Source organism: Perca fluviatilis, chromosome 9 (genome assembly GCF_010015445.1).
Source record: "Perca fluviatilis chromosome 9, GENO_Pfluv_1.0, whole genome shotgun sequence".
In the NCBI taxonomy this organism is placed as follows: Eukaryota; Metazoa; Chordata; class Actinopteri; order Perciformes; family Percidae; genus Perca; species Perca fluviatilis.
Window position 1 is genome coordinate 21,662,088 of NC_053120.1, and position 16,890 is coordinate 21,678,977.

General features: G+C 42.4%; 1 protein-coding gene across 1 annotated transcript in view; it reads right to left on the bottom strand.

Annotated features, from left to right (window-relative positions):
* Window positions 1-2,878: 2,878 nt before the first annotated feature.
* Window positions 2,879-16,890, bottom strand: part of insrb (insulin receptor b) — an 88,460-nt gene continuing 74,448 nt past the window's right edge. Inside the window, exons 6-23 of the mRNA XM_039811042.1 lie at window positions 16,707-16,851; window positions 16,405-16,619; window positions 15,522-15,648; window positions 14,396-14,646; window positions 13,801-13,968; window positions 13,480-13,678; window positions 11,517-11,655; window positions 10,827-10,980; window positions 10,411-10,559; window positions 8,855-9,011; window positions 8,520-8,616; window positions 8,154-8,221; window positions 7,772-8,001; window positions 6,507-6,617; window positions 6,228-6,390; window positions 5,702-5,831; window positions 5,471-5,605; window positions 2,879-4,882 (exon numbers count right to left, since the gene is read on the bottom strand). Of these exons, the coding sequence (XP_039666976.1) occupies window positions 4,528-4,882; window positions 5,471-5,605; window positions 5,702-5,831; window positions 6,228-6,390; window positions 6,507-6,617; window positions 7,772-8,001; window positions 8,154-8,221; window positions 8,520-8,616; window positions 8,855-9,011; window positions 10,411-10,559; window positions 10,827-10,980; window positions 11,517-11,655; window positions 13,480-13,678; window positions 13,801-13,968; window positions 14,396-14,646; window positions 15,522-15,648; window positions 16,405-16,619; window positions 16,707-16,851 (2,993 nt within the window). The 3' untranslated portion in view covers window positions 2,879-4,527. The remainder of the gene's footprint in view (window positions 4,883-5,470; window positions 5,606-5,701; window positions 5,832-6,227; window positions 6,391-6,506; window positions 6,618-7,771; window positions 8,002-8,153; window positions 8,222-8,519; window positions 8,617-8,854; window positions 9,012-10,410; window positions 10,560-10,826; window positions 10,981-11,516; window positions 11,656-13,479; window positions 13,679-13,800; window positions 13,969-14,395; window positions 14,647-15,521; window positions 15,649-16,404; window positions 16,620-16,706; window positions 16,852-16,890) is intronic.

Below are 16,890 nucleotides of genomic sequence, written 5' to 3' on the forward strand. Positions count from 1 at the left end.
AACAAAAGACAATCCATGGCATTGACAGAAAATAAAGGTTATTTCTTGATATTCACAGTAGAAAAAATGTACATACAAAACAAAAATCAGAACAGAGAAATAGACAAATAAACCGACAACGACTGGAGGAGATGTGGGATTTGAACGCTAACTGTTCTGACTACAAAGAGACAGATTGATAGAAGAAGAAGAAAAGTAGGGCTTTCTGCCAGACAACAGGTTTAGTCTAGATGTTACTTTAAAAAAGCATGAGGGTCCAGGGCTGAGCTTAGTTAGCCTTGGCTGCATGTAGGTTATCACAGATATGCATTTAGAGCCAAGAGACTTTTTTTTTTTGGACTCATGCTAATGTCACATCCCCAGAAACCAGTACAGCCACTACTAAATACAGTCTAGAGGATTGGTGTATATGGAAAGGGGGAATACGCTAAATAAAGCTACGCTGCATCTTCCAGCACACAGGGGAAGCCTCTTGGGAGTCATTTTATAAACTGAAAATATATAATGCCAATTTACTGCCTGATGTTGCACATTTAATAAGGTGGAGTAAAAAAAATTACAAGGAGAGGAATAATACTTGTATATCTTGTAAAAAAAGATATCTAAAATCAAGACATTTTAAAACAAAGGGCCAGAATATGACGCTCCCAACAATACCCACATACTGCAGGGGTCGATGACGGCTTCCCCCGAGACACAAGAAGAAGAGAAAACTGAGAAACAAAGGAGGCAGAGGGGTTAACCACAGGGGAAGGGAATTCATCAGCAGTGTTGGTAATGTACGATAAAGTGATATTATTTGAAATCATGGGATATTGAGAGACTGACGGGGATGATTTAGGCTTTTTAGACTGATTCCTCCATATGCACTGAGGTAGACTCTGGCCAAACACAAAGACGACGACAATTACTTACTAACTAACTAACTAGCTAACTAACTAGCACTCCTGCTGCTCACCAACAGCTACTCCAATTGTACAATAATAAACTAGGACTTTACATCGCTCCACTCTCACAACACCTTAAAAATGCTTCACTAAAAAGCTAACTGTGTTCTTCTTATACAATGACAATGATCATAATAAAATAAATATCTGGTATTTCAAAGATATGGGCACCATATTAATTAAAAATTGCATATGCGTGTGAAGACCACCACAAGATAAGCAACCTAGGTCAAGGTGGAAACAAGAGCTATGTCCCACTTCCATACTAAATCCTAATTTTAACTGGGTATGCTATGTAGTGTAAACAAAGATGTCCTAACTGCCAAAACAGTTTACTAGTAAGAGAAAAGTGTAGTATTAGTATATAGTGTGGAACTGCAGCACAGCTAAGGTCCACCCTTTTTCTGTCATGTACGCAAAACTGACGGGCATCAGATTATTATTTTTTTTATATATCTTTTTTTCCGCTTTTATTTTCCAAACTATGTCACAGATTATTTACAAAGTACAAAAGCCCAAGATTGTAACTCTTCAGAATAATTAGCTAAAATCGACATCACAACCTCAGGCGCCTCTGGGTGCACAACAGCACAGACTCTGGCCAATCCACAGTGTTGCCGCTAAAGCACTAGGTGAACGTTGGTGTTCAAACCTTAAGCTGGCAACAAGCTCAAAAGAAAAAAAAATAATAATAAAATAAAACTGCCCCAAAGAACAGCAAAGAACAAAGTTGTAACCCTAAAAACATAAATGTAGATGCAGCTTCGATTTGTATCCCTCTATGCCTCATAAGAAAATACAGAGAGAGCACAGAGGCCTGTGTATGTGTGTGTGTTACTAGCCGATATAACTAGCCTGGACGTGGCTCTTTGAGAAGGCACTGGTAAAATATGGAGGCAGCTTCTCTGCTTTCTCTGACTCTGATTCTGTGGGTTCTCACTGTTGACAGAAAGTTGCCAACACTTTGGCTATACTATAAGTGCTGAATGCTGTTCGTCTAGATTGGCAACCATGCCGGTCTGTGTCCAGATAAAAAAAAAAAGACAAAAAAAAGTCTGCTGACTAACACCTCCCATGTCATCAACTGCTGTGGTTAGAGTGTGAGAGAGGAGCGCTTACGGAGCATCTGCTGTGAAACTGATGGCCTTTGGGCTCTGAATAGTGAATTAATGATCTTAAGACACACAATGAGGGGTCAGCAACCAACTTTTCTGTAGCTTTGTGTAAGGGTACAGTTGACAGGAATGTTTTTGATTCCTGGCATGAGGGGCAACCTTCAGATATTTGATAATTAAAAAGAAAAAACAAAGTCTTTCATGTTTATGTGTTGAATCTGATGGAGTGATGGTTTCAGGTTTGCCAGCAGGCAGGCAAAGTGTGTGTGTGTGTGTGTTGTGTGTGGGGGAAGAGAGAGAGGAGGGAACAAGCAGTTCCAACTAAATCCTGGAATGACAGACCTGAGTGAAATAGCTCCTGCACACCATGTCCTGACTGCTGCACACCATGTCCTGACTGCCTAACTACATGTGATAGCAGAGAGAATAACAGGATTAACAATCACTCACACACTCCCTGTCTCTCTCAGAAAGAGAGAGACACACAGAGAGAAACTGCCTCTCTCTCTCTCCACTACCTGCTGTGGACTCTGAACACAGTTGGAACTTTCCGTATTTCTCTCCAGTCCCTTGACTACAAAATGTGGAAATTTCCAACAGCCTGATTTGGAGCACTGAGTTCAGCAACCAACGGGAAGCCTCAGGAAGACTGAGGGAGAGCGTTCAGGAGGTGTGTGCAAAACTACAATGAGAGGGGAATTTAATAGAACCTTCCATCTACCACTTCGGCCCTGAGCTGAGCTCCCAGGTCAGATGGGAAGGGAATGCAACCGTCTCTTTAAATTAAAAGGGCGTTGTTGTTTTTTTCCTTTTTTCTTTTTTTGTTTTTTTAACAAAAGGGCCTCATCATTTTACTTCACCTGCATTTGTTTTAGAGCCGGTGTTAATTCCCCACCCTGCCCTGATCCAAGCAGCACTGACTGAAAAACCATCACTGTTACGCCAACATGAGGAAGTACAATCACCAGACAAAGGACAAGCTCTCCACACTCTCTAGCCTCACTGATGACCAGCACAATCACCTGAAGGACATAATAAACCTGCGATAACAAACACATGAAGAGCTCAGCTACAGCGTGATCTGACCAGAGAGAGACCGCAGACACAGAGACAAACACACATCAGGTGCACTTTCACCTAGAAATACCTCATTCCCCTTTTATAAAGCTTTTTTCTTTTGGTTATTTCATTGTTTGTTTTTTTCCATTGTTGTAGTAAAGTTGCCTACAAATATTGGCAGCTCTCAGTGGGAACAACATTTACAAAAAAAAAAAAAAAAATGATGAGGTGAGTGGATAATATTATGGGTCTTTCTCCTTTCCCATCCACATGGAAAGAGAGCACTGGGGGACTGGAGGCCTAAGACACACAGAGCACTGATGGTAGATTAGTGTGATTTCTGGGGCTATAAAAATACGAAAAATAAAAAACCAGAAAAATAACCTGGCAAAACAAAATACTAGCAAAGCTTCTGATGAAAGATATTACAAATATGAACTATTTACAAAAACATCAAAATGTCATATATTATATATGAAATATTGGTACATAAATACCAATATTCCATATATACTATATATATTATATATTTTTATATAATTCTATACCCACTAAAATATATCAAAGCAGCAGCTATTGGTCAGTCTGAGGAACTCTTTTGTCCAATTCTTAACTGTTTAAATATCCTTCAGCCATAATAGTGAGGACACAGAGATAAAACTGAGAAAGAGAAGAGGAAAAGAGAAGAAAAAATAATAATAAAAGCAAATAAATTAAAACTATTCACCAAACACCCAACAAATCTGTGTGTAGTTTGGAATTCTGCAGAACCAAAAAAATACAAACAAAAAGAACACATTCCTCTAGGAATAGATGTTTGTTCTATGATCAAGTCTTTGAAAGACATCCCACCGTTCCAAACTGATTAAGTCATTGTTCAAAAGGAAATTAGTATAAGCGCTGATAGACACTTCTCTTTGTTTATAGGCCACATACAAAAAGGCCACTCTCTGAGTAACAAGATTTCACTTGCAGGGGAAAAAAAAAAAAAAAAAAAGCACAGAAATGTGGAAATGCAGATTGGTGAGGAGAGGAGGAGGGACAAGTCTTGAGGAGGTTGAGCATAAGCAGCCTTCTTGGTTGTCTAAGGTTTGTTGTGTTCACAGTTTTTTTTCCTTTCTCGGTTTCCATCACAAGGAGTCCAGGAAACGTGGCAATAGTGAAAAACAATAGATAGGTAATACGGTAATAGAAAGTCCATGTGTTGTGGGAGGAAGTTAAAAAAAGAGTTACACCATGTTTGCATCCTTTGCATGCCTGTGTGCGGCAGCCATGAGGAAGAAAATAAAAAGTCCTGAGATCTGTGTCTTTTTTGAAGGGCTTCTCCAAGAATAAGAAAATCATTAGAAAATGATGAGAGGAACATAAGAGATACAGAAATGAGTTATTTTAGGAAACAGGAAATGTTAGGAAGGGCTGGATCTGGGCAACGATAAGATTCGTCCGTTTTTCTTGCCACCGTTCATGTGTGTGTAGGGGACATGCTCCTCATAGTTCCCCCTGAGGGCCACCGAGGGCCCGCTGTCCCTGCCTAAGCTCTCCTCTCTGTGGGAGTATGACGACGGGTCCAGTGGGATGCTCTCCATGTTGTCTAGGTCCAGGTCATACTCCTCTGTCTCAGGGACTTTGTTCTCCTCGCTGTAGAAGAAGGAGCACTCCTGGAAAGACGGGTGCAGGTCCTCCCGCAGCATCTCGATGATCTCGTGGAACAACGGCCGCATCTTGGGGTTGTACTGCCAACACATCTGCATTAGGCTGTGCCTGGAAAAGGGGATAAAGAGGCACAAAGCTTTAACCCTTTAATGCAAGCCTAGGGTGCCCAGAGAGTGTGCTACCCTTGACTATATTATCCCATCTGATCCATTCATTTCATTCAATTAAGCACTCAACTCTTACTGAAAAAAATTTCTCCAGACACATAATGGGCCCCATGAGACAAAATGTATACCTTTTGATGTAACATAAAGGTATAAAGACGTTTGTGATAGTGGTACAAGTTTGTACCAATTCAGCATCAGATTAAGGCCCAGTAGCAATCTTCCATGCTGTAGCGAGCAGTAGGAAACTACTCCGGATTTACTGTTTGACACTTCAAAGTGTCTATCAGCTGAAAAAGCTACCTTAAAACTTTAGTAGAGAAACAATTTTCCGCCTATGTCAATGTGCTCCAAACGGATCAGTTTTTACCATAAAAGTATAATCACAACTATAATTGTGTCCCCGACAAAAAAAAAATGTAATCGAAGTCATCAAGATGATACCTTCTATCTGAGATACTGTGGCACATTATCCAGACAAAATATAGTTGAAGTATAAAGATTGGTGCCAGTCGTGTCTGTATTGACTCACATCCTCTCAGGGCAGTTGTCTGGTCGGTCCAGGTATCCTCCATCCATGACAAACTTTAAAACCTGTTCGTTGGATAGACCCTGGTAGGGCTGCTCTGCTAGCGTATTGATCTCCCACAGCACGACGCCAAATGACCTGCAGACACACATACAACCACATGTGATCGGAAGGGCACCGGTAATCTAATTAGGAATGATAAGACTGCACAACAACTGCCGAGGTGTGACTTACCAGCAGTCAGAGTGGGCAGTGAAGACTCCGTCCTTCAGAGACTCTGGAGCCATCCACCTGACAGGAAGCAGGCCCTTTCCTCCTTTACGGTAGTAGTCAGTCTCATAGATGTCTCGGGTCATACCAAAGTCTGAAAAAAAAAAAAAAAAAAAAAAAAAAAAAAAAAAAAAAAAAAAAGAGAGAGAGAGAGAGAGAGAGACACTCAGTATACCTTAATGGTTAGAACACAGTAAAACAGATTCACAAATAATAAACACTCTGATTCAGTTCAACCATCACACAGTGTTTCCTCCATGTTGATTTGGAAATGGCGGCCCGCCACGCCTAAATTTCTGCCGCCACGGTATCAGAAATAGGGCAGACGCACAATGTAGTTGCGGTTGCCTTTTAAATGATCCTGCCTGTTGGAAAGCCTGAGAGAGAACAGACCTGCCCCCAGGGCTAAAAAAAAATCCTAAAGGAAACACTGATAACACACAACTAACTGAGATGAACTGGAAAACAAAACAAACACAAGCCACAGTACCTCCAATCTTGACGGTGAAGTCCTCTGCCACCATGCAGTTCCTGGCTGCCAGGTCTCTGTGGACAAACTTCTTGGCGTTGAGGTAGGCCATGCCGTCTGCAATTTCTGCAGCCATCTGGATCATCTCCTTCAGCGTAGGTGGTGAACGGCCTGTGGGGTTGTTCTACAAAAACACACACGCACAAAAGAAGTCAGTCAGTGATGTGTTTACATCAGAACTAAGCATCCTTCAGCTGTAATGATCTCCACCTGAAGAGATTGCATATCTGCGACACATACCTCAGAGTCCGGCCTGAGACCACGCAGGTAGCTCTTCAGGTCACCGTGGGTCATCAGCTCCATCACTACCAGGGTGGGCTGGCCTTTGGACACCACACCTAACAGACGGACCTACATAGAGAAAAATAAAGAAAAACACACATGGTCATACACACGTGCACTAAACAATATTTACCCTTACATTGACTGACTACAAACATTAGTAAACACTTCTCCTTAACAAAAATCTGTCCTAAACTAGCACCCCATTTCTTGTTGGGATGTAAATATATTGAAATAGCTTTTTTTCTCATTTATATTTTATGTATAATGAATGACTCCATTAAAGTTCAGGTTAAACTGCCCAAAGAGTTTTGGTCACTTTGATATATGGGTCATAACATATAAAAAGGATTACAATTCCCACACTGTTCATCACTAAATGTGGTTGTTAAAACCCTCAAATCATAAAAAAATAAAAAGGTATCCTCAATTATTTCACCTTTAAGAGAAACATTCCTGCTTTTAACCAAACTGTTGCCACTATATCAACTCTCTCATTATCCGTGGGTAAATAATAATAATTCCCCTCGTACATCTCAACATGATTTTACAGCTGACAGCACCGCATATGGCAATTTAATTGGCTTAAGCTTGATTTATGGTTCTGCGGAGGCTCCATACAGAGCTTTCGCCGTAGCCTATGTAAGTGTCCGGAAGTTTATACTTATGTGTTGGTGTGTGCGTGGGGAGTTTGTGGAAGAGCGAGCGAGAGTGACGGTGATTCGCTTCGGAGCGTGTACCGACTCTAGAGTCATAGTGAGAGAAACAAAGTGTCTCCTATGTGCTTTCTGACCACGGTGAGAAATCTGTAGCAGGAAAAGTTAACCCTCTCCTTGATTTCATGTTGTTCATGGAGAAGGAGAACCCGGTAACGAGCAGGGGGAAATGCAACGCTGCTGAGCGAGGAGCAACGTGTAGTTACATGTTTAGAGAAGGCTAAAGCGTAGGTGTCTGGCATAGGGTCCTTACCTACGTACGTAGGCTACAGCATCAATTTAAAGCAGAAGCATCAATCGGCCTTTACTAGGCTGTTTAATGAAATTACATTGGTAGGCACAATTCTTTTTTTTTTGAGTCAAACTGTGTGTCAATATGGCAGTATGAACACAACAAGTCATGATTCTATGAGTCATACATTATCATGCTGGTTTCAACAAAATGACAATTGCATGGGTATCTGCTAGATACTGTTAGAGGTTTGAAAAGAGATTTCTGTGTCGTACCACGTGATGACAGCTGAACGCCTTCATGACGGAGGCTTCGTTGAGAAACTCGATCCTCTCGCGCAGGCTGGCCGATTCATTGACTGTCTTGACGGCTACACGTGTGTCCGGGTCTCCTTTGATGATGTCTTTGGCAATTCCCTCGTACACCATGCCGAAGGAGCCCTGACCCAGCTCTCTGAGCACCGTGATCTTGTCCCGGGGCACCTCCCACTCATCAGGAACATACACTACACAAAGCAAGACACAAATCACCATTTCGATTCAGTAAATCATTCACAAATCATCATGAGGTGCCACTTTATCTTTTTTTAAATACAGAAAAAGCCCAATAATGTTGTACTTCCCAATCTTAGCAGTTATGTCACAATGCTTTTCTTACCATCATTGGTGCTGATGTACTCAGGGTTTGAGGAGGCGATAAGAGGTCCTGTCGGGCCTTCTGTTTGCCTGTAACACAACCACAGAAAGGAGATGTCGAAAACTGTAATAAGATGTTAACTTTCTCCAGGTTGTCTGGACCTTCTTTTAGAATCTGTCTCGTTCATTTGTCCTGTCGCATACTCCTTACAGCTACTGGGCTCAAAGTATTCAAACTGAACACCCTCTACTTTAAGTCCCACTATAGGTTTATGAACAAAATAAGCACCATTCCCTCGTTGATGTCATATGGTGTAATCTGCTCAGTTTATGTATGCAGTGGGGGGTGGATCATCCTGATAGGCAGCATGCCAGTCAAAGATCTTACCTCTTCTTAAAGATCACAAAGACTCCACCTCCCACGAACAGCAGCAGGATGAAGCAGATGACTGGACCCATCACAATCCAAATTAAACCTGGATCCGCTGTAATAAACACAGAAGTCATTGGTCAGTTCACTTGAAGATTGCATGTGTATGAATAGGAAAGACAGATCTGCATTAAAGGCCAATATTATGTTTAACAATAATAAGCGGAAATAGGCCTTGGTTGATAAATATCTTGTAATATTTCTGAACAGGCAGTTTATGAACTTTCAGATTCATGTGAATAATGCAAGACATGCAAGTTCAGTTAAGTCAGACATATAGCCTCTGGTCTTACGATTGGGCATGAAGAAGTGAGTGGTTTCTGTAAAAGAGCCATTTTCTGCCAAGGAGGTGGCGCGGACCCTCACACTGTAGTTTCCAGGTTGCACAAGCGAAAGCTTCGTGCCACCTGACTTGTTGTAGGCTGGCCCTGACACACAAGCTGTGTGAACCTGGGGAGAAAAAATAACAAACAAAAAACAGAGTTTCTACCAGAGTTGTTGGAACCCCCTGTGATGGCAAACGGGCTGCAATGTATGTCTCCCCTCTCTCTCAGACAGAGAAGGCGGAGCGCACTTGTGGCATCGATTTGGGTTTTACGCACAATCTCGCGGGGCTACAGGCTTCAATTCAGCTGTTCGTTTCCTGGACTAATCCTAATAAGGGGGAACCTGTCGCAAAGCCTCTCCCGCTGGGTGGTGGAGGCTATTGCCTTGGCTTATACGGGTCAGGGGCTTTAGCTTCCCGCGGGTCTGCATGCGCACACAACTCGTGGCTTGGCCGCATCCTGGGCCCTATTCAGGGGTGTTTCTGTTCGGGACGTTTGTGCTGCAGCGAGCTGGTCCTTGCCTCTCACTTTTGTCCGCTTTTACATGCTGGACGCCTCAGCCCCATGCGTGGTGCGCGCGGTGTTGGAGTCCTAGCTGGAACAGGGTGACTCTCCTGCAGGTTGGTGGACACTAGATAAGTTTGTCTGGCAATTCCAGAGCTACCATATCCCACAGTGAGACAATGAAATGAATATTATGAAAAAGAACTTAAGGTTATAATAATAACATTAACAATATCTTGCTGTGCGGGTGAGGTTGTTAATCTTGAATGGCGCTGTGCCATCCGCACACACTATTTATGGTAGGTGGCAATACCTGGTGCAGACAGACACGCGTTCATCGGCCAATCAGGATTTGCGCAATGAGACAAGTGCTTCTGAGGGTCGCAGTGAGGCTTGCTCCCATAGTGAGACATCTCACTCATATTACTCAAAGAACCGGGGCTATGATTATAACCTCAAGTCTTCCTTCCTGCCTCTCTCACTATGGTAACAGAGCTCCTACTGGTTCCTAGGGTCAGGCAGTGCAGCAATGAATAGTAATGAGAGATGAATTCTCACAGTTACAGTAAGTAAACAACAACACACACACTTACAGAATCAAGAGATTGTGTAAGTGACGAGAACTTCTGCACACAAACACACAGAAATAATAATATACAAACACACACAGCAGAAAATGTCAACACAGTGATAGCATTGGGAGTTTGTAAACAAATATGTCCTTTGTTCTTCTTTCCATCTAAGGGAAAAGACAGCAAACCTTTCCTGCCTGCCTCCACTCCCCATAGTTTACGAAGATCACTCCTGGTTCTCTCTCTCCATTTCTTCCTTCCTTCATCCATGTTTTCTGATGCACCTGCCTGCTCTTTAAGCCCTTTGTGTTTCTCCTCCCTTCAGAGCATATCAAGATCACTTTTGCTTTCCTCCCTCACTCTTGTGTCCTTCAGTTTAGAAAACCTCCTTCCCCCGACTTTCCCTTGCATCCTCACTCTCAAAGTTCGGTGATGGTTGATACTGACCTCTGTGTCTCCAACCTTCCTGTAGAACACCTCGTACAGGATGATGAGGCCGTTAGGGGAGCGAGGTGGATTCCATTTAATCAACACATAGGGAGGCTCGGCTTTCACTATCTCATGGGTCACAGGGCCTGGGATGTCGTCTGCTTTCTCTGTGGGTACCAGACATAAAGACAAACATTTAACACGTGCATTATAAAGCACTGCATTTCCACATTGTTCTTAGTTGGCTACTTGTCTCTGATTGCCCATACAAACTGTGCATATTAATCATCTTGAAGGTTCATAACCATTATAATCATCATGAAGATTTTATTGCAGGACCATTTGATTAGACTGCTTTCGTTTAGCTTCTGTAGGTGTACCTTAAAAACTGGCACCTGAGTGTGTATACGTGTGAGATTTGTATTTGTTCATACCCTCCGGCAAAGTTCGAGCACTGACATAAGCAGCCATGCTGCAGCGTTTGAGGTCTGTTGGATGGTTGCAGGCCATGATCTCTATTTTATAACTGGTAAAGTGTTGCAGGTTGGATATGACTGTAGACTCCTTTGAGAACACTTTCAGCTCCACCTTAGGAAAAAAAGACGAGAAAGACGCAAATACGCCACCAGTGTCAGTGATTTGTGGTTACACTCAAGTCATATGTACAAAACCATTTATTTTTGTTGGAAATACCAATTATCCTCACACCACGGTCATGTAAAAAAAAAAAAAAATAATAATAAAATAAAGTTTATATATTGACTGAAGCACAATATGGACAATGTTTATATAAAATAAAGCATTAATAGCATATTCCATTGCTTTCTTTCTGGTAGTGACAACAACTAAAATATTTCATGTGCCTTCAATGGTTCAATATGTGAGTTAGAGGCTAACGTATTTTAATTGCATTAAATACCAAAGATAAAAGGAATTTACAAATATGGAAATACATTATACTTCAAGAGACAAATGTCAAATTGTTAAGGGGATCAGTATTATTTTCTTATTTTACATGTGCGTCTTAAAACTGGAAATCTAGGATGGGGAACAACAAATAAGCACATGCGTTGACACAAGAATGACAATTCTGTATAGTACAGAAAATCTAAAGAGTTTGAGACCTTGGATCCCTCCTCGTCCTCGTCTTCGTCTTCTGGGGTGGCTGTGGTGGAACTGAATGCCAGACTGGGGGCTGTGGTGAGGAAGAAAGAGGGTAGGGTGGCATTGGCTACTCCCACTGAGCGTCGGCGACGAGACGGTCTGGACAAACAGAGCAACAAGGTGAAGCAGTAAGCAAAAGTTAGGTGAAATGAACGCAGTCCTCCAACATGAATGGCTCTCAGACAAAGTCTGAATAAATTATCAACACAAAAGTCAGAAGCAGTTCATGTGAATTCGATCCAGGCAGATGTAGCAAGTGTAGCAAGTCTGACTGCATGACATTTATCCACAAATACCACCTACTGCCCTGCTGGAAAAGCTTCCAACCCTCACCACTGGGGGGTGTTAATGAGCAGGTCCACTTTACTCTATAGTTAGGAGCGTAAGCCCATCACAAAAGGCCACAAAATTAAACCAATTGAGACATAAAAGACATGAGTGCACCTCTGTGTAAGGACGGGTAGTAATCACTCTCTATGAATTAGATTACTATATTCCTTCCTTCCAAAATGACCACCATTAAGAGTCATTGAGTATTATACTTCACCCCAAGCTGCTGCAGTGAAGCCTGTCCTTCACTGTACAAGGAAGTGTAGTTAATGTTACAAAAAAAATATTCTTTTTTCCTGTATCCCATTGCCTGATGGATAGAGAGAGCACCAGGAGTTCTTTGTGTACTTCAGTGTATGGAGCTGACCTTGGCCGATTCAACCGCATGGGTTCAAAATTCAGCTGAGGTGTGTGTGAGTTTGAGTGTTTGTGTGCGTCCAAATGGCAGTCTGACTGCATCCCTGATTGGCACGAATGATAATGGGCACAGTAATCACTCCCCTGGTCAAGCGGAGGGAGAGACTATGGGTGTTTGTGTGTGTCAGGGGAGAGGGTAGGGGCAATGCGGCCCAGACAATCAGCACCTCCCACCCTAAGCCCCCCACAGTAGTGCCCTGTCCAAAAACAAAAAACAAGGGTCTACATAAACCACACACACACACACACACACACACACACACACACACACACACACACACACACACACACACACACACACACACACACACACACAGTTGGCACGGAGCTGTTTTGAGACACACATCATGGTGGATGGGACAAAAGAGGAGTGATGGAGTCTGGCTGCATAGAGGGGCTCCAGTGTTGCTGCTGCACTGCCACAAACAGCAAGTTGGTGCTATGCTTGGTGTGATGCTAAATGTAGTGAATTTTTTATGTATACAAGGTTTTTAAACAAGCATAAAGTTCATTAGAAGTTGTGACCAAACCGCTGTACAGTGTGTGACTTTAATGTGGCCATTGTGAAAGAAAGAAGCCTAAAGTTGGCCTGGACTGGAATTGTTCAACCGTTAACAAGGATGTTCATAAATTTGGCCCAATTATTATATGATTATTGAGTTTCAGTCTGTATTGGTCGTGGTGGTGTTTAATGACTTTTTAAAATCTTTTTTATTTAACATTTATTTAACCAGGTAGGCCGTTGAAAACGGGTTCTCATTTGCAACGGCGACCTGGCCAAGAAATGCATAAGCGTACAGGACAACATACAGTTTCACATTCAATAAAATACAGGAATACAAATACAAATACAAAACATGCTATATAAACTGCCAAGATTATAATAATATTGGGATCAACAGTTTGGAAATGTTGTCCAGATGTGTTGGTCATGAGCTGTAACATATATTTTTAAAGATTATTTTTTGTGCTTTCCCGCCTTTAATTTTTGACAGGACAACTAGGTGAGAAAGGGGAGAGAGAGGGGGAAGACATGCAGGAACGGTCACAGGACGGATTGGAACCCTGGACCTCTGCGTCAGGGCATAAATCTCTCAGTATATATGCACCTGCTCTACCACGGAGCCAACCCGGCCACATGAGCTGTAACATTTAACTACGATCCAGGATGTGTACCTGCTCTCAAAGACTTCATTGTGGAGGTAGTTCTCAAAGGTCTTGCGATACTCTATCTCCTCCTGCTCCTTCTTTAGCTGGTTGTCTGTCTTGGGGCAGGCGCAGCACCTGCCCCCTGAGTTGGGCTCATCTGTGTGGTTCCACTTCTGCTCATCCTCGCTGTCCAGATGGGTCGGGGTACGAGACGGCAGCTTCATTCCTGGGCAGAAGAAATAGGTGTGAGGGGGAAGTAAGACAAACAAATGTGAAGTGAGCAGCAGCTTATTTGTTTACAAACAGTCGTCTGGGCAGATTTGAATAGACCAACCCGTGGATACCGACCTTGGAGGCAGTAGTCGAACTTGTAGAGGTCCCGATCCTCAGGCTGCTTCCGACAGATGACGCGGTAGTGGGTGATGTTGCCATTGGGATTGGTGGGAGGCTTCCACTTCAGGATGATCTGAGAGGAGGAGTTGGAGTTGGACATGGGGTCCAGAGGCACAGAGGGTTCTGGGGGATGGAGAAAGGCAAAAGTTAGCACTGCATTGGTGATGTATGACCTTAGGCCGTGTTCAGATCGACTTTAGTCCTTTGTGAAAAAACGCAGCCCTTCATTCATTTGAATGGAGCCAGTCTGGCAATGCAGATAGATACACGCAAGTGCACATTACTGGTAGATTACTTTGTAACCATGAACACTGGATATCTACGGTTTACCACATCATCATCATCACAACAAAGGATACAATTAATTCTGCAGACGGCAAGGTGTGTGTGTGGGGGGGGCGCAAACATAGATGCAAACAGATGTACACAATGCAGGGTTGAAAACACGCCAAAAATGTGCAAATGAATTATGAAGAAGGAAATGTATTCAGCATGTTTGTTGAAGACCTAACATAACGTGTGTGTGTTTTTTTAAAGTAGTGTAACTCACTGGAGGCATTGGTGCGGACGTAGATTATCTCGCTCTTGGCTCCATGAACCTGGTGCTCGTCCGATGCAGACAGCTGGGTCTTGACCATAATGGCGTACTGGGTCCAGGGCTTCAATGGTCTGATCAGGTGCCCGGGATCTTCCGCCTTCTTGCTGTCCGTGGAACGGGATGGAGGATCAACATCGGCAATAGCCCAGCTGTTAGAGCCACACGCGTCCTGTCCATCAAACTCCGTCACATTCTTATACGGCCTGGAGCAGATAGAAAAAGAAAGAGATACAAGAGAATTGATCAACAGCTACAAATGAACAGTGAGATGTACTAATATAGCTCATTTGGCAAGATAAGGCAATGCAATTTTTTTATTTATATGACATATTTTAGTACAGGTAATATATACTGGGGAGCCAAACAATTAAGTGTTTTAAACACTATTAGTAGAATTTTAAGACTGTGTATTACACTGGGAGCAACAGAAGTGATGTAAGTACAGGAGTAATGCGTCTATTGTTTGAGTACAGTAGTTTAACCTGGTAGAGATCCAGCCTTTCAGAGAAGACCTGAGATAAAAATACTTTAACTTAAGATATATTTTTCAAGTGAGCAAAAGCTGTAAACGGTTAAGTTACTGACATGACTTTTAAAGTTGAGTCCGAAATAACTCCTGACATGGTCTCTGTACTCCAGAGACAGTGATTCTAGGTGTGAATACATTTCCTGTGTCTGGCTTTTCAAACCAACTAGCATCTCAGTTTTGGCCCTTATTCAGCTGTAAAAGAGTTCACGACATTCAGTAGTTGATATTGATTCAGTTTACAAGCTTAACTAAGCAACTAAGACCAAGCAAAGGTCCAAGAATTGACCCCTTGTGGAACCCCTATGAAAATCTTCGTTTCAGCAGATTTAAAACCACTGACAAGCAGTTAAGAACAGGACCTGTTGGACCAACTGAATCTTGTTGTCTCTTCATTAAACTATCATTGCCAGTATCAAAAGCAGCAGTGAGATCAAGCAAGGCCAACCATAATGGTTGCTCATCGGGACCCTCTTCTGTCATTTTATTTTATTATGGGTATGTTTTGTGTCATGGTGTGAAAAAATCCCAGGATTTTTGTCAGATACTTACGCCTCTTTGTAGAGAACCATAAAGCCCAACAAGTCTCTGAAGTCTAAGGGCCAAAAGGGCTCCCACTTCAACATAATCATATTTGATGAGGTCTTGATCACGGTGAATTTCAGCAGCTTGGTCTCACCTAAGGGATGAAACAGACGATGCTCAGCACATGCCTTTGGTAAAAGAGCAAATGAAGGTATGAGGTATAGACAATCACACCATAATGGTAAGAACCAGAGGTGTATAGTCCAGGTGCCAGAAAGTAAAAATCCTGCCATGTTTTTGGATCTGCCTCTACATCTAGAACAGGTGTTTTCACTAACGAGCTCATCTACCTGGTAGAGGAGCTGGTTTAGTGATGGTTGGGACAGCTGCTGGACAGGATTTCTACTTTCTGGCACCTGGACTATACACCTCTGGTAAGAACCAAAAATATAAGCAGCATTTCTGCAAAAAGATCTCTGCGTTTTCTCATAAAATGATACATCAAAACATAAAGCTTAAATTTACAAAATGCAAATCACGTAGAGTAAGGATGTGTTTTTTCTATTTTTCCTGAGGGACGCGGCTATGTATATGTAGATACAGTATTTTATTTCAACACCTGGCTGCTGTTCAAGCCGCTCTGCAGTTCATTTACTGACAACACTGGGCATAAGGAGTATGTTCCAGTGCAATAGTACGTATATTTCAATACTTTCAGCAAATACTGTACAGCTAAAATGAGCAGTAAAAATAAAAGTAACAGCAAAAAAATGTAATTAGGTTTGTATTGCAAGTACACAAAAAACCTAGAGCAGATTTAAAACAATCTAGAACATTTTAAAATAAATGTAATCAGTAAGGTGGTAAACATCAAATGACAATCTCAAGTCTGACATTCTGGTTAACTTACAGGAGGCTTGGTCCCCGTTGGTGCGTACAGCGATGTCACTTTTTTGGTTGCGCTCCTTGGTTCCCGTTACCGCCTCCATCTTTCGGATTTCAGACATGCAAAGTTTGGAGTTGTAGTGGAAGAACGTGCGACCACGATGGATGGTCAGGTTGTGCTTGGACCAATCCCACAGCTCACGCAGGTTCTGGTTGTCCAGCGCATAGAAGGAGAAGACACTAAGAGAGACAGAGGGAAGACGAATAAAGAAATGAACACAATGTTTATTTAAATTGAGAGGAGATGAGAGGAGAGGAGAGGCTTACTCATTCTCAAGATGCTCCCCCCTAATAATGCGTAGTTTGCGGAGGAAGGAGAGGGACACCAGGGCATAGGCTCTGCGAACAATCAGGGAACCTGTGATTTCCTCAATTTGGCCCAAACTAGCCTCCAACTCAGCTGCAATGTTATCTGCAAGAATATGGACATTTGGTCATATAGATAGCCAGT